At 46.3% G+C, this 22,299-nt stretch overlaps 1 protein-coding gene across 3 annotated transcripts in view; it reads right to left on the bottom strand.

Moving 5' to 3' along the window:
• Positions 1-22,299, bottom strand: part of PTPRG (protein tyrosine phosphatase receptor type G) — a 777,462-nt gene that overhangs the window by 104,673 nt on the left and 650,490 nt on the right. For all 3 annotated transcript variants that reach the window (XM_039477294.2, XM_039477296.2, XM_039477295.2), the window contains exons 9-10: positions 4,993-5,177; positions 1,377-1,485 (exon numbers count right to left, since the gene is read on the bottom strand). In XM_039477294.2, the coding sequence (XP_039333228.1) occupies positions 1,377-1,485; positions 4,993-5,177 (294 nt within the window). The remainder of the gene's footprint in view (positions 1-1,376; positions 1,486-4,992; positions 5,178-22,299) is intronic.

The following is a 22,299-nucleotide window of genomic DNA, read 5'->3' as shown; positions in this document are numbered from 1 at the left end:
CTCAGACCAGAGGTCCTCACTCCAGAATACTTTCCGTGCATGCCAGTTCCCAGGGCCATCTTGTGAAAGCTCAGATTCCTGGATAATGCCCCGTGACCCCAGGTGAGATTCTGATGCAGCTGGTCTGAGAGAGGCCCCTGAATGTGTACTTCTCAAATGAGGCTTCTATGATACCTGCTGCTGCCGCTGGACCACTCACACGCCTTACTGGGTCCCCGAAGTTGTATGCAAAATTCTGGCACTTTGTAGGGAAAATGTCCAAACCTTTATCAGATCCATAACTCAAAAAGGGTTAACCACTGGCCTGGTTACCCTGGTGTGGGTTTGTTATTTTACAGATAAGTTTTCCCTTAGGGAAACCTGAGGACTTGAGAAGTTAAGGACATGATCAAAGAGGACCTCAGGCTGGCAAAGCAGAGTCCAGCACCCTGGTCCCTACTTCCATGCTGGTCTCAGTGCCTGTCATAAAACCAAATCAGCAACTACAACCCATGGCTACGGCCCATGGCTGCCTAAATAATACTGGAACCAGGACCAGGATGAGGTTAGGGCAAGTAACACAGAGAGTATCCTGTTGCTACTTAAAATCAGATATATTCTATTCATGAGATTTTTTACATTAATTTTACTTAAAAAAAAAACTCATTAAAATCTTATGTCTCTTGATCACTCAATTTTTTGGTGCTCCTCAAAATTTTGAGGGAAGGCAAATGTCCCACTTGCTTCACCCTCATTCTGACCCTGGACCTTTCTGCTAGTCCCTAAATCATGGGGACCATATATCTAGATCCCAGGAATCTCAAGGACCCTGCACGCAGGCGGTTGTTTGTGTGGCTTGCAAGTCGGAAGGGTGAGGCATGGTTGTTTTGAGCTGCAGTTTTTGAGAGAACAGCTGACTCAATCATGTTAGAAAGACAGAGAGGAGGCCGGGCGTGGTGGCTCACGCCTGTGATCCAAACACTTTGGAGGCCAAGGCGGGCGGATCCCCTGAGGTCGGGAGTTCAAGACCTGCCTGACCAACATGGTGAAACCCAGTCTTTAAAAAAAGAAAGACAGAGTGGATATTTGACAGCCCAACTTGGAAGTGATTCTGTGATCTGACGCGGCACTAGACAATGACAGAAAGGCCTGAGTACTTGGTTCCCCACAGCTGGAAAATGAAAAAGCAATCAAAAAAATGCCTTGTTTTTTCTCCCCTCTTCTGCCTAAGAAAACCTTCAACCTAAAAGACAGATGTAAATTACTAGGGCTTTCCGCATAGGCTTGAGAAGCCTACGCTGACGCTTTGGCCAGACTTCTTGTATTCTGCCCAAGCACCTGAGCAGGGCGAAGCGGAAAGCGCTCCCCCAGGCCGCAGGACGGGCAGCCAGCCTCACCTTGAAACAGCATCGTCTGGCTGAAGTCACTGCGCATGTCATCGCGGCACACGGCCTGGACTCGGAACAGGTACAGGCTATCAGGTGAGACGTGGCTAATGGTGGCTTTCTGTGGGAAAAGAAGGAAAAGGCAGTGAGTTAGATTTGAAGGTCAGGGCACACTTTGCCTTCTAAAGCTGAACGTGGGTGCCCCAGCGAAGCCTGACAGCCGTGATGCTTCCCTGCTGACCAAAGGCTCACTTTGGAAGGAAGGATTGTTCAAACCTGGCCTGGGAATCTCTTTTTATGAACTTCCCTGTTTCAGCACTAAAATGTGCAGGTGTGCAGGACACAGGAAAGAATAACATTATTCTTTTTTTTTTTTTTTTTTTTTTTTAATTGAGACAGAGTCTTGCTGTCACCAAGCTTCTGCCTCCCAGGTTCAAGCAATTAGCCTGACTCAACCTCCCAAGTAGGTGGGATTACAGGTGCCCGCCACCAAGCCCAGCTCTTTTTTTTTTTTTTTTTTTTTTTTTTTTTTTTTTTTTTTTTTTTGATATGGAGACTTGTTCCATCGCCCAGGCTAGAGTGCAGTGGCGTGACTTCAGCTCACTGCAACCTCTGCTCCCAGTTCAAGCAATTCTCCCGTCTCAGCCTCCAGAGGAGCTGGGACTATAGGTGTCTGCCACCATGCCCAGCTAATTTTTGTATTTTTAGTAGAGACGTGGTTTCACCTTGTTGGCCAGGCTGGTCTCGAACTCCTGACCTCAGGCGATCCGCCTGCCTCAGCCTCCCAAAGGGTTGAGATTACAGGTATAAGCCACCATACCCGGCCAGGTATGTTTCTTGACAGTTTAAAGGCCTCATTGTCTTTTGATTACGCAGAGTACGGGGCATGGTGCAAGGAAGAACACCAGGCTAGAGGGCAGAGGGCATGGCCTCCTCATACCACTCAGGAGCTGTGTTCTGAGCCAGTTATTTCAGCCTCTGCTATCTTCTGTAAAATGGGAGAGGAAGAGGTACTTTACAGGTTCTTGTGAAAATTATGTAACGTAGGCCCGGCAAACCTTGCTCAGAGGTAGACCACACCACGCAACAGAAAGAATGCCACTTGGCTAATGTAGGGGTGTTGGCAAACTGTGGCCCACTGTCTGCTTTTATAAATAAAGTTTTACTGGCACACAGCCATGGCCATTCACTTATGTAGGTCTATGGCTCCCTCCACTCTATGATGGCAGGTCGAATAGTTACGCCAGAGACTGCATGACCTGTAAAGCCTAAGATATTTACTAACTGGGCCGGGTGCGGTGGCTCAGGCCTGTAATCCCAGCAATCACAAGGTCAAGTGATCGAGACCATTCTGGTCAACATGGTGAAACCCCGTCTCTACTAAAAAATACAAAAAATTAGCTGGGCATGGTGGCGTGTGCCTGTAATCCCAGCTACTCAGGAGGCTGAGGCAGGAGAATTGCCTGAACCCGGGAGGCGGAGGTTGCGGTTAGCTGAGGTCGCGCCATTGCACTCCAGCCTGGGTAATAAGAGCGAAACTCCGTCTCAAAAAAAAAAAAAAAAAAAAAAAGAAAGATATTTACTAACTGGCCCTGTCCAGAAAACGTTTGCCAACCCCTGGTCGAACATCAGCCAAATCCAGGTCCCTCTTCCTTGCAGTTTCATTCCGACAGCCTTTAAAAATGAGAAAATCAAAACTAACTAAAAAGTAGGCAGCCCGTGCTTGCTGAAGAAATAAACAACAAAAGCAACTGATTTTCAAAGACGTCCTAACGGATGAGTTGTCTTATCATCAAAGCATGTATTCTGGGCCCAGTATAGATGCAGCTCTGTGCGCTTAACCACCGAGTGGGAGTGGGTTTTCCCGACACAGCTACTGAAAACCTCTGAACTGGTATTAAAATGTTATTGTGGCCACACCTGCTGCTGTTGCCTTGAAAGCAGCTTCCTGGTGAGAGGGGTAAGCTAGGGCTGTGTTATTTAACTCTGAGCCCCATTTATCTCGTTTGGAAAAGGTGGGCAGTTACACCTGCCCACAGGTTTGTGGTGAAGATGTGGAAGGGGGACGCCCACTAAAAGATGCTGCTCAAATGATATATACGACTTTCGGGTTTCTGGGCCACAATAACCAAGAGTTAGAGAACAGCTTTTAGTCACTAAGTCAGCACTCTTCACTGGTTGAGGAATTAGAAAAATTAATTTTGTGTGTCCCCAAAGAAAATAACCACTCCTAGAAATTCTTGGAAGAAAGAAGTTGCTGTCAATGCATGTTTTTCTACACATCTCTCTCTTTCTCTGAAACTAATTTATGCTTCATTCTCTAAACCTCTGACCCCATCTTCTGTTCAGAGTGAAATCTTCACTGCATCTATGCGGGAATGTATTAGAATTCACTCCAAGCCGGTATCTATTCATCTTTGCATGTTTAATTATTTTCCACTTAGAACAAGAAACTGCTTAAGCGCCTAGATGGTTTCTGCTGATTAATGCAAGCCATCTACTTGAGAAAGAGAAAAATCCCTTATGGACTTCCAGTTGTGACAAGAGAAAGGTTAAAATACATCATAACCTTGGGTGCCTTTCAATAGATTCCTCTCTGATTTCACGAAGCTCATCATTCCCTAATGTGACCCAGATAACAACGTCTAGTGGGGAAATTGAAAACACAAATGGAAATGAAGTAAAAGAATCTTCATCTAAAGAAATACGAAAAGCATTATTCTATAACTGATTGAATGGGCCCGGAGGACTCCGTACTGGGAGAAAAAAAAGGCGATAACAGTCATTAAGAATTGTACGTGGTGCTACTGCATTTTTCATCTGCATGTACAATTACAGCTTTCATTATTCCAGAGACGTCCTTTGATTAACAATAAACGCAAGGCTTTCTAACCCAAATGTGTCACTTTGAGTTTTTCGGCAAAGACTTAAAGACAGTAGTCGTGGAGAGTTTGCTTTTACGGGGAAGGAGACAGCTTCTGCAATCATCTGCTCTGGAGGGCCTTACTGGGTGTTGCACATGAACGTGTACGTACATTTTAAGAGGAGACATTGAATTAGACATGTGTAGCTCAAAGTGAGGTCAGATAGTATTTGAGTGTCTGAGAAAAGAGAGAAAATATTACACAGCCGCAGGGGTTCGGGAGGTCTTGGAAATGCATGAGGCAGAACAAATATGACCAAGTGGCAGAGACTGTGGACAGTGGTCGTGGTGACATCAGCAGCGGTAGCTTTCGTAGGGGAAGAGGAGGAGGAGGATTATAATAAATAATAGTTAATACTTATATAGTTATAAAGGACCTGTTGAATATTCGCACAGCTCATTTAGTATTTATGATAATCCCATCAGATGAAAAGGGCGTAATTGAGGCTTTCTGTTTGTTAATAATGAAAGAAAAAGCAGTCAGTTTTAAAGGACCCAATCTAAAGAAATGAACTGGCTCTCTGAGTTGCGTAGCTGTTACGCGGAAGGTCAGGATGGTACCCAGACAGGCTCTGTCTACTGTCCTCCCTGGCACTCTCGAGCAGCCTGGCAAGGGCAGTGCCCATGTTTACCAGACAGGCAGAGAGCTGCAGCAGGCAACCCTCTCTGCAGCATGTATCCTGAATCGGAGTGTGGGGTTCATACCAAGTCTTTGTCGCTGTCCTTTGTAAACGTCTTCTCCTTCTCGTCCTCATTCTTGGTCCAGCTGTAGGAGATCATGTAGTTCATGATGGGTGGGTGGTAGATGGTCTCCGGCTGGCTCCAGGACACCTGCAGTGCCGTCTGGTTCAGAGGCTGCACCTTCATGTGGATGGGTGGAGAGCTGCAAACTGAAGATACATGGGGCTCAGCTCAGGGAGCTGTCAGCGCACTGCACCATTCAATCCGTGCCCCTAGGGGCTGCAACCTCAAAAAGTTTAAAGAGTAATACAGGAGATACCCATACTCCCTTCCCATGGGTCCTTTAATCATTTACCACATTGGTCTCCACCCCCGCACCATCTCCACACACACACACACACACACACACACACACACACACACGCACACACGGCTGTTTTTCTGCTAGGCCGGTGAAAGCACTTTTCGGCATTCTGACAATTCTCCCGTAGATACCTGTCCTAAGGGATTGAGGACACCCTCCTACGGAACCGTAACACCAGTTTCATATCAAAGAAACAAAACATGAATTCAATACTATTATCTCACATATCGTCCATATTCAAATTTCCCCAGCTGTCGCCAAAAGATCCTCTATCGCCATGTCCCCCTGACTTCAGCCTCATGGTCCCCCGCCTTTTTTTCATGATGGACATTTTGAAGAAGCCACGCAGTTGGACTGGTGGAGTGCCCTAACTAAAATCGTAGACTAAATCGCATTATCAACAGGTCTGAGCGTAAACAAATAAATTTAAAATGAGACCTTAAATAATTTTAAAGCAAAGTCACATAACGCAAGGATGACTCTCTCTGAACAGCAGAACCCCGTGTAATTATCCTGATGTGGGGCTTAAGGAAAAGTCAGGCTCATTCATCTTCTTATTCCTTGGAGCTGAGAGGTGTAAGGGACACGGTGGATCTAAAGCTATTTACAGACAAACCTATGAAAAGTGCTGAGACCTTGACGGGACTAAATGAGTTATACAAACGATCAACCGGTCCGATCCGGTCGGCCGTAAATGTAAATGTGTGCATTCTCAGGGGTGGCCAGGCCGCTGTGTCCGTGCTTCCTGCCTTCGTGGAGCTCTTGGTCCAGAGCAGCAGTTCTCACCCTCAGCACCCATGACCTCTTGAGCCAGACACTGCCTCGCTCTGGGGGGCCATCCCATGCACTGGGTAGCAGCATCCCTGGCTTCCACCCCCCAGATGCCAGTAGCGCCCCCGTCCTGTCCTTGACTTGTGACAACGAAAAATGTCTCCGGGTGTTGGCAAAGGTTGCTTGGAGGGCCAATCACCTTCGGCTGAGAACCCCCACTCTAACAGGGGAGATGGAGACTCACCGAAATCCCCCGCACAGAGCCAAAACTGGGAAGGAAGGTTCATGTCACTGAGCGCTGAGAGCTTATGGAGATGAAGGGGGTGGGAGCTGTAAAGGGACCTTTGGGAAGGCCTGAGGAGCTGGAACAAGCATGGAGAAGACAGGCAGGCAGGGCGCAGGTGTAGCTGCAGTGAGAGGCCTTGGAGCCAGATTCAGACTCTGGCCTTTCTCCACGAGCCCTTGGAGGCCCCTGGAAAGAACTGAGCCCGAGAATGACCAATCAGGTTGGTGCTCTACAAAGATCCCCTGAGTTTCGGCTGAGCCTAGAAGGCCCCAGACAAGCCAATTGTGGAGGAGGGGGCCTGTGAGGAGGGGCTGCGATGGCCAATTGCTGGAAGACCAGGGAGGAAGGGCAGGTTCACAGTTAAGAGGGTAGACACAGAGGCCTGGTGATGTGCCTGGTAAGGAGGGCAGAGGAGAGGGAGAGGCAGTGAGGAGGACCTTCTGGTTTGGGTGCAGGAACCAGGTGAGAAGTAGGTAGGCATGCTGGCAGAGACAGGCCAGGGGACCGCGGCTCGGTTCTGACCGGCTGGTATATTCCAAAGCCCACCCACATGCCCTGCAGCCTGCCAGGAGCCAGACTCCCGTATTTCCTACCCAAGAGCCCCAAACCCAAGGCAGCCGTGGGGAACAGGATGGCTTTCCTGCCAGAGAAGCACGGCCCAGCTTTGGGGACCTGGCTGGCACAGAGTGAATACGTTGGTTTTGACGGGGAGGCCCCATTTGGCTCTTCAACTGCGTTCAGTTGGTGAGGTTCGCTTTGTACGACACAGACAGGAAGGAAGGGATAAATTAAAGAGGCATTCCCACCGCCCCGCAGAACCCCTGGGAGGCATCATGCTGCTGGCCACGCAAATGCCACCAGAGCGGGGACATCAAACCAAGAAGAATCTGAAGGGAGGCTTCCAGAGACACAAGGGCAGAATGCCAGTGTGCAGGCACTAGGTGGCGCCAACCTACTGTTTTTAAATACCCTGGCTTCTAAGTGGCTTCATAGTTTCTCAAGACAGAACATGGAGGCGGCGGGGAGGAAATAGCTACATCCCCAGCTTTCCAAATACTAATAACGAACCGAGGAGATGTACATATTGGGAAGCTTCTGTATCTCATAATGATGACCATGTCAGATTTCCTAACTTCTCTATCTTTTCTCACCTCCCACCATGTTCTTATTTATCTTCCTTATTCTGAAACCATTCATTCCCCTGCTCCAAATAGCAATGACTGCTGTATGGGGAAGCATCGCTCTCCAGCAGTTACATCATGCCCCCATAAATAATTCTGTCACCCACATACAGATGCAACCATTCTTCTTATTTTTTGAAATTAAAATAGCTGGGTTTTACTGTGTGCATTAAGACGATGCATGTCAATATTTTTTAAAAAGGAACCCAAGTAATACTAATACAAAAAAGTGAATTAAAAGAAAGTTAAAAGAAAAAAATCACCCCAAATCTCAGTGCCCAGAGATGGTAACTGTGAACATTCCAGGGTTCCAACATGCAGCTATTTCTTTATACACATGTGAAAGTTCATATACATGATTTGATGGAAATGGAATAGGATGTGGATGGCATTAGAATGTTCTGTTTTGTTTTGGGGTGGGCTCTCGCTGTCACCCAGGCTGGAGTACAGTGGCTGGATCATGGCTCACTATAGCTTCAACCTCCAGAGCTCAAGTGATCCCCCCACCTCAGCCTCCTAAGTAGCTACGACCACAGGTGCATACCACCACACTTGGCTGATTTTTTTTTTTTTTAAATAGGGTCTCACTATGCTACCCATGGGCGCAAGTGATTGTCCCTCTTCAGATGTGAGCCACCATGCCTGGCCCCAGAATTTTTCAGTGTTGTGTTTTACTCCACACTCACGGATGTATTTCCTCGTCAGTGAGTAGAGCTTATTTTGAATGATGGTACAGAATCCCAGTGTATTAAAAAATACTGAGTTAAGCTCTCAAAGGAGGTAGATCTGGCCTCACTCTAAGGGAATCACCTGCCAGGAAGGGAATTCTGTAACTTAAGGGCCTCCAAAGATGCAGGCTTGTCCCTGATTACACATCAGAGGAGGAGCATGAGGCCAGGACTCTGCAGGCTGAGGAAGCTACAGGAAGAGCAGTCTGATCAGAAATGTCTCTTCTGCATTCTACCCACCATCCTGGGTAATGGCTTTTTCTAGGTATTCTAAAGCCAGATTTGGAGGACGCATTTGCAGAGTACCAGGAGGGCCTAGAACAGGGGTTGGCAAACTTTTTCCTGTAAAGGGCCGGATAGTAAATATTGTCGATTTTGCAAGCCACGTGGTCTCTGGTAGCCACTACTGATTCTGCCTTTGAAGCACAAAGCAGCACAGGTAACGTGTAAACATGAATGAATGTGGCTGTTCCCCAACAAAGCTTGCTGGACCCAGGTTCAATTTCATAGGATTTTCATGTGTTGAAAAATATTCTTTTGATTTTTTCAAAACTGTGTAAAAATATAGAAACTATTCTTAGCTCATGGCTACATAAAAGGTGGTGGGGGGTAAGTTTCAGCCCATGGAACAGTGCTGATCCCACACTGAGACACTGAAGAGAGGCCAAGCCCTTATTGGAAACACAATTATCAACTGCATTGTACTCTTGGCACTGAATTCTGCCCCTCAGCGCAGGCTGACAGGCCTGCTCCTGCTTAGATTCTTCCCAGCACTTACTCGTCCACGGAGTTGTATTATTGACTTCATTGACAATCTGTAATTGTCTATCTCCTCCACTAGATGGAAGCTCCACGAGGCTGGTGCCTTTTCTGTCTGGGCTGGTTCATTGCCCTTGCGTCTAAGACAGTGCCTGGCATGTAGTGGGCTCTCAATCAATATTTGCTGAATAAACAGAGACTTGGTTGTACATAGAATAAAATCCTTAGTCTTTCCCCTGGTCCACAGGTCCTGTGTAACATGATCCCCTTCCACGTCATCAAACTCATGGCTTGCCATCTTCTTCCTCACGGACTCATCTCTGGCCAGCCCCCACCCCAGCCCCCTTAAAGATCCGGCTTCAAGTCTGGACGAGGGGGCTCACGCCTGTAATCCTAACATTCTGAGAGGCCATGGTGGGTGGATTGCTTCAGGCTAGGAGTTTGAGAGCAACCTGGGCAACAGGTCAAAACCCCAGCTCTACAAAAAATACAAAAATTAGCCGGGTGTGGTGGCGCACACCTGTAGTCCCAGCTCCTCAGGAGGCTGAGGTAGGAGGATCAGTTTAAATGATCCTCCCAGGAACTGGAGGTTACAGTGAGCTTTGATCATGCCACTGTGCTCCAGCCTGGGTGACTAAGACCCTATCTCAAAAAGAAAAGAAAAGAAAAGAAAAAAATCCAGCTTCAACACCCTGCTTCCCCTCAGGCCGAAGGACCATCCGTGTTCTCCTGCACCCTCGCTGCTTCCTGCCTCACAGTGCCCATCACACTGTCCTCACCAGCTGCCTGCCTCTGCGTCCCTCTGACTGAGCTGCAAGCATCTCCTGGGCAGGGACCAAGCTCCTTATCACTAATAACCTTGGCAGGGGCTCCCATTTCTCTGATGCAATGGGGGATGCTATTTTGAGTGTCCTCCACTGAGGGGGGAGTCCACGTACAAAATCAGTGCCACACAATTCATTCCTGGGGTCACTGCCAGGAGCCTGAAATTTGTTGAGACTCTTGTCTCTGGTCTTTAACTCATGCCTTCTGCTAATCAGAAAAGCAGTCGGTCTACAGAGGGAGCAAAACCCCCAGATGCTTGGTGGCTAGGGGAAAGATAGTACCAGACACTGTCAAAGAACACACACAAGCGAGCAGGCAGACACCACTGCCTGGTGCTGCCCAAGTTCTGCCTGCTCTTTAAGTGATGGAAACCCTTCTTTGAAACAACACCTCCCTCAAAAGTCCAAATAGGAAACGGGCAAAAGTAGCAAAATAGAATTTTCTAGATCAGTCTGGAAGAGCTGGTACAACAGAAAGTGTGGGCTTCGGTGCCAGACCCGTACCAACCCTGTGTGCTCATCTGTAAAATGGGTGACTAGGGTCCAGCGGTTACCGTCCTGACTAGGTTGGGGTGAGGATTACTAGGGAATGCTGTGGATAAACCCAAAGTTGTGGGCCGCAGGCCCAGTGGTGCATATGTGGACACACTACATGGCCCACACATGTTTAAAAACGACGTATTTTATATATAAATCTGGGTTTTAAAATAAGGCCTGCATCCACGCATGGTAGTGGTGAGCCAGAGCAGGAGAGCAATCATTTTCTTTAGACGAGAGTGTGTACTCAAGCGTTTTTTTTTTTTTTTCTTTTGCCATAGCCCCGACCACTCCCCACTGCCTCTGCTCAGGCCGCTTCCCTGGCAGCTCTCTGACCCCCAAGGCCAGGTGAGTTTTCTATTGGTCTAAAATGAACACCAGGAGCACTCTTGAGGGCACACCACAGGTGCCCAATACTTGTACTTTTCTATCTCTTCTCAATCATCTTTGCAAACTGCACATAACCAAGGGAGTCTGACAGACTTCTTGATAGGTCCTTTTGCACCAAAGTGAAGGCTTTTAACCAGGTGGGCGGTGCCACACCCTGATTGCTAAACAAATATCCCCAGTGAGGTGCTCCTGACATCATCCCGCCCCTTCTCGGGGGCCTGATTATGTTCCCACTGGGATCTGACTGCCTCTCACCGGCATCTAGGTGCTGTTTCTCGCCAGCTCCGAGAATTTCTGCCTTCACTCTGAACCACCTTTCATTATGATCCCAGCCTTCGTTAAATAGTAAAGAGGCTTGTAGCAGAGCACCCAAGTCCTCCGATTCTAAATCAATGTCAGGGGTATTTTCTCAGTGGTTCCGCAAGTAAACAGTAGGTTTCCTTCCTCCACCCCATCCTCTTCATTTGAGGCTTTAGATAAACTAATGTGGTATGTTCTGTCTGAAAGTCGGAATTTCCAAATGCCTTAAACTATCTGGAGTTAGAGGCTCCTCCAGGGGCCTTCTCCTAGCACCTGCCCCCTCAGAGTTTTACACCCGAGGCAACTGGCCAAATATTGATCAGGAGTCAAAGAGACAGCACTGCTCAAACAAGGCAATTCGGTGCAGATTCACTATTTCACAGTGCTTGTCAACACAGATGAAACTGCCACTTCCTGGGTGGGAGGTGTTTGCGACATCATATGCTACACAAGGGTGGTGTCAGAGGGAACAGCTTAAGCCAGCAGAGGACCACAGCGGAGATGCTTCTTCCTCGGGTACTGCCTGGCCCTGGCGGGGAGAAAGAGCAGGAGGCATCGCCTCTTAAAAGCAGGAGGGAACCAGTCAGGTGGAACAGAGCCCAAGCCTTGCCCTAGACTCCTTAAACGCCTGTCATTTCTTTATCACCTTCAAATATGGAATCCTTTGGGGGGAATTTCCAAAGAAATGGCCTCAGGGAGTGATTCTCTTTTTGAAGGGCTGTATCAAAGAGGTCTAGGTAAACACAGAATCCTCCTCAGCAGCGCTCATAGGACTTCAAACCTGGAATTCTGGTGCTTGGGGTGTTGCCTCCCCCATCCCTGCCCAAGTGCTCAAGACAGGCAAACCACACGGAGAAAGGAACTGGAAACGATCGAATCCAAGCAGGAGCCCAGCTCCAGTGTAATTTGCATTTCCGTCTGAGTCATTTCTAGCTGGAGCTGCAGCTCCCATGCACAGGCTGTGGGCCTGCCTCTGTGCATTCCTTTTGGGTCATCCCCGGCACGCAATGCACGATTCCGAGAGGCGGGCTCCATTCGCCCCATGAAACACGAACACATCAGGCTCCAGAGACACCAAGTTACTGGTATGGACCAAGGAAACAGAGTGGGAGGAGGATGGAGAACTGAAACCCAACTGGCCCGAGTCTGAACCCGAGTGGCCGGGGACTCCACAGAGCAGTCATGTGTGTTCTTGCCTCATACGCTTCCCATAACTGTTTTCCTACCTTCAAGATACTAACAAAGATGTCAGGAGCATTACTGCAAGAGCTTAAAAGGTGAAAGCCATCCCAGCAGCTAAAAAGCTTCCTTCCTGTTCCCTTCTCCCTCATCCTTCCCCACCCCCACTCCCTTCTCTGTTCTCAATGACAAATGAGAATGTGGGGTTTCTTGATAATTGCCAGAGCTGGACACAGCCCAATTGCCATTATTCCCCCAACAGAAATGCATAGGAAGATCACTGGTCCTTCAAGTCGTCACAGGATGCTGGAAATATACAGATTGCTGCTAGGGTTTCCACCCACCGAGGCGTTTATTCTGTACCACTCTTTTTCTTTTTTTAATTGAGACAGAGTCTCGTTCTGTTGCCCAGGCTGGAGTGCAGGAGCATGATCTTGGCTCACTGTAACCTCTGCCTCCCAGACTCAAGCAATTCTCATGCCTCAGCCTCCCGAGTAGCTGGGATTACAGGCACCCACCACTACATCTGGCTAATTTTGGTATCTTCGGTAGAGTCGGGATTTTGCCATGTTGGCCAGGCTGGTCTCAAACTCCTGACCTCAAACGATCCACCCAACTCGGCCTCCCAAAGTGCTGGGATTACAGGTGCGAGCCCCATGCCCGGCTTATTCTGCGCCGGTCTGTACTGACATATTAATAGTAACGAGTCCTATCTGATGAGCCCAGATCTGGGCTGTTAGTACATTTCACAGAGTATGTCATCAAATCATCGCAGTAATTCTGTGGGGCTGCTGGCTCTATCATTACCCTTGTTTTAGAGACCTAGATCTAAGAGGGTCATTGATTCACTTACTTACTCTAGGGTCAGACTGCTTTGGTTATAGACAGACCAGCTGTGTGATCTTGGATAAAGCCTGGGTAAAAGCTTCTGGGATAAATGCATGAAATGTACAAATGCACACAGACTGAGATATAGCAAATGTACTGGAAGAAAGTTATGTTACATATTTGTTCAGCACCTGCCATATGTCAGGGTCTTGATCAGGTACTAGGGATAAAGATGAACACACATTGTCATGGTCCTGACCCCCTGGAGATGACAGTCCAGTAGGAGAACACACATCAACAACGTAATCTCCCTAAAACAGAGGTTTTAACTTGAGGTTCCTTAGGAGATCTGGATAGAATTCACAGAAGTCTGTGAACTTAAGATAGCAAAAAAGTCCACTTTTATTTTCATTAATCTCTAACTAAAATGTAACATTTCCATACATTTCGAATGTTGGCAAGTGTTACGGGACTTGTGTGAGAGAAACCACAAAGCTATTCCTGTTAAGATGGCAGTGATTACCCATACAGGTGACTCCGGAACAACACAGGTTCGAACTGCATTAAGTCCATTTACAAGTGAATTTCCACCCCTGAGAGAGGACAACTCCTCCTCTTCTTTCTCCTTCTCTGCCTACTCAACATGAAGATGATAAGGATGAACGCCTTCGCGATGATCCACTCCCACTCAATGAACAGTAAATACTGTTTTCTCTTCCTTATAATAGTCTTAATCACATTTTTCTTTTCTCTAGCTTACTTTATTGTGAAAATATAGTACATCATACATATCACAGACAAAATGTGTGTCACTCGACCGTCTATGTTACTAGTAAGCTTTTAGTATTAACTTTTTGGAGAGTGGAAAGTTATATCTGGATATTTGATTGTGCAGACACTCCAACCCCCATGTTATTCAGGACTCAGTTGTATTTCAAAATGTCCTTCATGTTCATCATTATTTAAACATTATAATGGTTATTAGATCTGCTGCTGGATCTTGTCATTTAATGCCTTCATCAAGAAGCAGATGAATTAGTACATCACAATTTTGAAGATACTTTGAAAATATCAGATAATAACTGGCTTCCTCTGTAATCTATTAGATTTTATTTTAAGCATCTAAAACCATCAATATGAGAAGAGGCTAAAAAGGTCCTTGGCACCAAAATGGTTAAACCCATCAGCACTAAGGAATACATAATTGCATGCTTTTAAGGAAAACGCTATAGTAGTTCTGTAGAAAGGTTTAATAAGGAACCCTGACCTAAACCTGCAGAGCTGCTGAGCACAGTCTGAACTGAAATCTGAAGAATGAGTGGGTGTTTACAGAGGAAAGAGGAAAAAAAGACAGAAAAAAACCCAGTGTGTACAAAGGCCCTGTGATGGAAAGCCTGGGAAGGAAACTAGCCTGGCCGGGGAGCAGGGAATGAGGAAGACAGCGGTCCAAGAGCAGGTCTCGGAGCTAGGAAGCATTGGAGCTGGGGTTCATCCCGGGGTGGATTTGGCTGCCGACGCCAGAATTTGCTGGCTAGCCAGCCACCTTCTGAGGAGGGACCCTGGTGCAGAGTTGTCCTAAGTACGAGGACAACTGCTTTCAAGTTTTAAATCCATAGTGTCTTCACTGATGCCACCTGTTACCCATGGACTTTTCTCTTACACGATACGATGACATCTCCTCCCTTTCCATGAACAAGCCCCGAATTACAATTCAGTTTCTCAGCAAACAAATGAGTATTAGATGCTCTGTGTTGCAATTACCATGGAAGAAAGCAAATTTGAAAACTGTTTCTTATCCTGTTGGCTGTCCCTGCTGTGCATGTTAACAGAGCTACATGCTCAGAAAACAGTAACAGGCAGTATCTGGGAACGCAGAGGCAGAAATTCAATTCTCCAGTTGAAGCACTGGTTTCGACTTTCCCACATTATGCTACCCCTGACCTCTTCTACCTCCTTGGATTCTTTTTTCTACATGATATTCCTCTTCCTGAGAGCTAAAAGCCATGGGAGGTGTCCACGTCCTGTGCAGGAAAGAGCATTGTTCAGCTCGGTGCTAAGGGAGGTGACAAAGTTCAGGATGATGCATGCATATTCCCAGCCTCAGTTGATAACAGCTGCCTGCATCTTGGACACTGGGTGGAAGGCTGGATTCCACGTACCCTGGGGCCCTTCCCTCCCTTTCAACTTTATGATGCTGTGGTTTCCTGCTAAGAGAGCGAAGTGGACCTATCGCACTTTAATTGAGCACATCATCCCTCCCACGTGGTGCTTCTGAACTTTCCCCTTGTCCCATGTCTTGCCCTAGTGAAGGGCTCCAACTCAGGGTCTGAATCAGAGACCTGGCTGCAGAGCTCGGGTGGGTAAATGCCCAGTGTCCTCGCTTCACAGCGATGTTTTCCTCCTGTTTCCCACTGCGGAGATAATGTTGTAGTCCCCTTTAGTCTGAAGAAACAGCTGGGTCACCTAAAATATAGCTCTAAATCTGCCCTTAGCAATGCGAGACTGGTGTGTAAACACCATCCAACATCTAAGATCCCATGAGCTGTCTTTATCAGTGATCCCAACAGCCATGTCAAGAAACCAGCCAGTGACCCACACAGATGGCTGTAGCCAGGATTTTATGTAAAGAATTGATTCTAGGTTAAGACGATGCAATTAGTTAAGGTGCCCTCCTTTGCTTTCCATCTGGGCCTTAAAATGATTTCTCTTGGAAACAGGTAATCTGCTCAGCTTGGTTCCTACTACGCTTAAAAGTAGTGTCCTGGCTCATGCATGGCATTCACCTGTTAACTGGGTCTCTGCCACTTCTCTGATCACATGCTACTCTTACTTCTTCTCCATTCTGGCTGAGTGGGGTGAGGTGATAGGATGAGCTCTAGCATTTGGATTCTAGCCTCATTTATATCCCCAGATGTGGCATCTGAACCAACGGATCATTTGGTAAGGATGGTCCTATCTTGTACGGTTTCAGGGTCTCCCACACCTGGGTACTGCCTTCAGGCCAAGACATGGTCAAAGGGACTCAAGAGGGAAACAGGGAGCCTGTCAGTTGCATGGAAAGAACAAGCCATGAGCAGGCACCGTCTGATAGTCAGCCCAAGTGGAATCATCGAGTTATCACATGGCAGGGACTGAGCCACCCGAGTCTCTTGGCTGTCCCTGGCGAATGGGTCCCTATGCTTTGCAGCTGGTGGGGAAAAACAAGTTTTAAACAGTCAGTACACACCTCACCAAGAAGGCCCCTCTCTTCTGAGAAGGCCTTCTTGGTGCCAGCCTGGAAACAAAGGAACGCATAGCTCTGTGCATTTGATAATACCTGATAACATTTAGTCTCAGACATACAGGCAGCGCCTTCTCAGCACAGGCAGAGATTTGAAATGTGACAGCCAAGATACTCACTTCAGTCCAAGCCAGTGCTTTAGAATCACAAAACCAGTCAAGAGAGCTGGCCAGGAGTGAGGCCAGCAACCTTAACAACCACTGGCTGTGCTGAGAAGGAGTAAGAAAAACCTGACTCAAGAGGGCGCCACATGGGGCTCCCACTTCTGTGTCTTAACAGCTGTTCTTTGATTTTCAGGCTGCAGGGCCAGGGAGGTACAGACCGTTTCTTATGCCCTAAAAAAGTAAAGATTCTGTGCATACTCCTAGACAGGTACCTGAAAAAAAAAAAAAAAAAAAAAAAAAAAAAAAAAAAAACAGCTTCAACCAACTTCTGTTTGGTCGAGGAAAAATGAGTGGGGTGATGGGGGAGATACATGGTTTCTCTCCCAGCTAGATATCTCCTGTGGCTCCAAGTAGAGGTACACCAGAGTCATCTTTCATAGGCTGTGAATGCTAGTTAGTGAGAAAGGGGAAGTGTGCTGTTCTGGAAGGAAGGAAGCTGTTGGCCTTTATGAATTTCCAGATTGTTGTTCACAAGCACCATGGTGCCCACACAAATAAACCCAATGTCAGAGAAGATTTTTCCAGTGCACAAAGAAAAGCAGAAGCCAGAGGAGGGTTGCTAAGTCAGCCTTGAAGATCGAACTCTGCCTACCTGCCTGGAGATGGAGAGGATGAAGTACTTAGGTAATATTTATGAAGTGTGGAAATGATAGATGGCCCCTGGAGTCTGCTCCCAATATCAGCTCAACCACTCCCAAGCCATAATGGCCAAATCTGCCTGGGAGTATCCTGACACTTTAAGTAACTCCATTCTCTGCTTTTTGGCTGTTTCTTAAGGCAGACAGAAAAGCCCTTGCTCCATGTTTTGTTGAAATGTATGCTTTCATCCAAGGTGGCTTTTGGTCAGAGTAAAAGGTGGCTTCCCCTATTCCAGGAGCCTCTCTGATTTCAGGAAGTAGCACTGACATAAAATCCTACTTCGGATGCCTGGAAATGCTCCCCAGTGGAAGTGCTCAGCCTGGGCTACATCATACATCTCCCAACTGTGCCAACTCTTTTGGTAAGAATTTTTTATTTCTGGCCACCTGGTATGTATCATCCATCCATGCATTCCCTCCATCCTCCCATCCATCCATGGATCCACATGTGCATCCATCCATCCATCCATCCATCCATCCATCCATCTGTCTGTCCATCCATCCATCTGTCTGTCCAACCAACCAACCAACCAACCAACCACCTATCCATCCATCCATCCTCTTATCCATTCATGGATCCACATTTTCATCCACCCACCCACCCACGCACCCACCCAACCTAATATTTACTGAGGAGTCAATAGTGATCATAGCGCCCTCTCTCCAATAAAAATAGAGAGAAGGAAAATAGTCTCACCTCTCATGGAGCTTATGGGGTAATGGGAGAGCTACCTATTAGGGGAAAAAAATCACCTATCACATAATTGGATGTAAAAATCCAACTGTGGAAAGTATTATAAGGGAAAGGTACTGGTACCTTGAAACAAGTATCTGGGTCAAGGCAGTCAGGAAACTTCCTGGGGGAAGGGACTCTTGAGCTGAGTTATGAAGGCTGAGGACGGGTCAGTTAGGTTCAGAGGCGGCACAAGGGCCTTCCAGGTAGAGGGAACAGCCTGCTGGGACTGCAGAATGGCTGCTGGACTCAAGTGTAGGATGCCAAGGGAAGGAAAGTACAAGATGGGGCTGGGGAGGGGGACAGGACGTGATGTGTGGATGACCTTAAGGATTATACATTTCATTAGAAAGGTTTCAACAAGTTCAAACATCCTGGCTTCACACTTCTAACAGGAAGAGGGCATGGCACCCTTATTCTGAAATACGTTTTCCAATGATCATGTCACATATAACAGGTCATCTTGGGCATACAAAGAAGCTACTGCTGACCGACAGATAAGAAGACAACAGTTATTTGCAGAGTAATTTCCATGTCCAAGATCCCACACTATTAAGTCTCATTTAAAAGGCCACTGGCTGAGGAAGAGAGTGTGTGATTATTAACTCTATGTTACTATTATTTTTTGATACAGGGTCTCACTGTGTCACCCAGGCTGGAGTGCAGTGGGCATGATCATGGCTAACTACAGCCTCAACCTCCTGGGCTCAAGTGATCTTCCTGCCTCTTGAGTAGTTTAGGGACTACATGTGCGTGCTTCCCTGTCCAGCTAATGTAAAAATATTTTTTTTTTTTGATAGAGATGGGGTCTCACTGTTGTCCAAGCTGGTCAGGCACTGTTGGTTTCAAGTGATCCCGCTTCCTTGGCCTCCCAAAGTGTTGGGATTACAGGCCTGAGCCACTGGGCTCTGCCTTATTATCTCTGTCTTAGAGGCAAAGAAATAGAAGCTTAGATAGTAACTTGAGCAAGGTCACAAAGGAATGAATGGTTCCTAGAATTTTACTCTAGGTTTGCATGAATCCCAAGTCTATATTCTAACACTGCCTTATCCTGTCTTATTATTTATTCATTCATTCACTTAGCATTGACTGTGCACCTACGATGTACCAGGTACCATGTTAGGCCCTCCTGATCCAAGGACTCACAAGATCTTCTGCCTAAATGGTCCCATGGTGCAGATCGAGAGGGTGCGGGACTCCCAGGACTGACCCTGTGACCAGGGTCTCAGTGCCCTATGTCCTAAGCACCCAAGATAACCTGACAAAACAGATAAAAGCCAAGCAGATAAAGACTGAGCCCAATGATTACTTTTAGGAAGGTAAGAGCACCTGATTCCCACAAATATGTTCAGTTTTAAAGCTCCTGCATTCAGGGAAGGAGTAATAGACCGTGTTACTCAAGTCATCTGAGAACACCCAAAACACAGAGGCCACCACTTGTGGATTCTTGTGGAAGATGGCGGTCCCTCAGATGATGGAAACAATACTGCATTTGGACATAAGAGGATCTTGGTTCACATCTGAGCTCTACTGCTTCCTGGCTGAGGGGCTTCGAATGATTCCCCTACCCTCTCTCAACGTTAGCCCCTTCACTTGTTAAAAAGAAACAATAAAAACTCCATTTCTCTCCTTGCTCACCCCATCCATCCCTCCATCCAAACTGTTAGTAAATTCCCAAAGCCCTCCAAAGTCCATCCCTGGCTGATCACTTTTTTTTTTTTTTTTTTGAGACGGAGTTTCGCTCTTGTTACCCAGGCTGGGGTGCAATGGCGCGATCTCGGCTCACCTCAAGCTCCGCCTCGTGGGTTCAGGCAATTCTCCTGCCTCAGCCTCCTGAGTAGCTGGGATTACAGGCACGCGCCACCATGCCCAGCTAATGTTTTGTATTTTTAGTAGAGACGGGGTTTCACCATGTTGACCAGGATGGTCTCGATCTGTTGACCTCGTGATCCACCCTCCTCGGCCTCCCAAAGTGTTGGGATTACAGGCGTGAGCCACCGCGCCTGGCCCCCTAACTGATCACTTCTATCTTGACTATGATCATCCTCATCCTGTGCTATTTCGATCAGTCTCTTGCAGGTCCTGTAGAGTGATGGGTTTATAGACTGTTCTGATTATTCCAGAGCGCTGCTTAAAGCCCTCCAGAGGCTTCCCATTGCTGTAAGATCTTAACTCCTAACAATCTTAACTCTTCCCTAAGAGAAGTCTCTGCCAGAGTTTCTCTTACCTACTTCTGCGGCTGCTTTTCTCTGATCTTGCTTCCCCTTTGTTTACCTCGTCCTAGGCTGGATCCCATGCCCCAGGGCCCTTGCAAATGACCTTCTTCTGCAGATCTCTGAAGGCTGGCTCCCTATCCTCACCCCTGCCTTATCCCAACAAGGGCTCCTCCCCATTACCTCACCTCACTCCGCTGCTCTTAGCACAGAACTTGATTTGATTCCCTTTGGAACAACACTGAAGTCTATCATTAGCTGACTTGTGTATTTCTCCTTTCTAGAATGTAAACTCCATGATCAAGGACCATCCCTTGTTCACCTTTATTTCTAGTGCCTAGAACTTGTTTGTAGTAGATGCTCAATAAATATTCAGTGAACGAAAAGTGAATCCTAGCAGAGGTTGTTCTGAGGATTAAATGAAACACGTATGAATACAAAATGCTAGCAGAGCATCTGACACACAAAAACCTCTTCCTAGACTTTCTCTTTTATTTTTAAGAGATGTAGGCTCACTACGTTGCCCAGGCTGGCCTCAAACTCCTGAGTGCAAGCGATCCTTTCGCCTCTACCTCCCAAGAAGCTGGAACTACTGGCGGGTACCATAGTACCCGACTCTCTTGCTAGCCTTTCTAACCACAAGTATTTCAGGTACAACTCCTAGAGTCAATAAGCTTTTCAAAGCTAAACAAAACTGTCTGACACAAGAAAAAAAATTACTAGCTGCAACAATTGAAGCAAAATATTTAATGTTACAATAAAAGTCTATAGAATATCATTACATCAACCAATCAAATGCAACTTAATCCTCCACAGGATTCACTTTTCATTCATTGACTATTTATATTTACATAAACTTACAGTGATCATGAAATGTCTGAGCATTTACAAACAACGTGGCAGGACCTTCAAAAGTATGAGAGTCTAGAATGTTCCAAGGGTCTCGAAACAGACCTGCTTTTTTCTTTTTTTTTGGTTTTCTTTCTTAAACACTCAAGGTTAAAAAAGAATGACACATCAAAGTTATTTTTGAAAGAAGGGGGTTAAAAACTCGTCAAGGGGGCTGCATGAAAAATGTGTTTTACTTAGCACTTTCCTATGCTTAAAGTTTCTACCGGTAACAAGATAACTTTCTGGAAGTTTCTGGGAGGGCAGCTGCCTACAGAGGCATTAAGTGTTCATCTCAGAGCTTCTTTTAATAAGATAAGTAATTCAAGCTCATTAATCTGGTGAGTAGAAATGATTAAAATGAAAATAGAACAACATTAATATTTTCTCCCCAAATAGCAGAAAACCATGATTTCAATGTCAACTCCTTTTTACAGCAATCATGGATTTACTTCTTTGTTTGCTAATTTGAATAAAAAATGTGACCCTCTTTCTCAATGTACTGAATTTTAAATAGGCTACTCAGGCATTCTTGCACAGTGGCATATGTCCTTTAAAACTGCTTTTAACCAAAACAGGAAGCAATGTTTCGCATTGAAAACATCGCCAAAAAAGAGATCCCTCCATCAGCAGAGGCAAAAAACATTCACCAAAAAAAAAAAAAAAAAACCCACATGACATTGGCTTAGGAGCCCAGAGGGTACACGGGCAGCCCAGTGTCCTCTCCATTTCCTTTGCTTTTATACAAAATGACTTTTTATAAAATGACATTATACAGTGTCATTTTAATTAAGCCATCAAATCGAATTATCAGATCAAGTAGTTTTGATTCCACTGTGGTTTGAACAGGTTTGGTTAAATTAATAAACCATATGTTTCATGTTGTTGGAAGGAAAGTTATTTTTCTCTGTTCACTGTTCCAAAAGTCTTCACAATAGAGAGTATTCAGCACTTAATCACTGAATGCTCTTCCCTGTGCCCGGGATGTGTTGCAGAATAACTGAAATGACAGCCCATTAAATCCTAAAGTCTGTCCAAGTTATTTACCGACAAAGGGCAGAGTGGCAAATCGGATGTCCCTTGAACAATCCACCAAGCCTAAATATTGTTTCCATTTACTGGAACTAAAGCTTTATATTTTTTATGGATGACATCCATATATAAGTCTTTCTTCGGCAATAATACAATATTAAGATGACTTTTCCCCTATTCCTTTCTTGTCTTAAGGGGGGCCTTGCCTCTTGTGCTTGGCACTGAAAGGCTGGATT

This window comes from Saimiri boliviensis, chromosome 8 (assembly GCF_048565385.1).
Source record: "Saimiri boliviensis isolate mSaiBol1 chromosome 8, mSaiBol1.pri, whole genome shotgun sequence".
In the NCBI taxonomy this organism is placed as follows: Eukaryota; Metazoa; Chordata; class Mammalia; order Primates; family Cebidae; genus Saimiri; species Saimiri boliviensis.
This window is presented reverse-complemented; position numbering and strand designations above follow the sequence as displayed.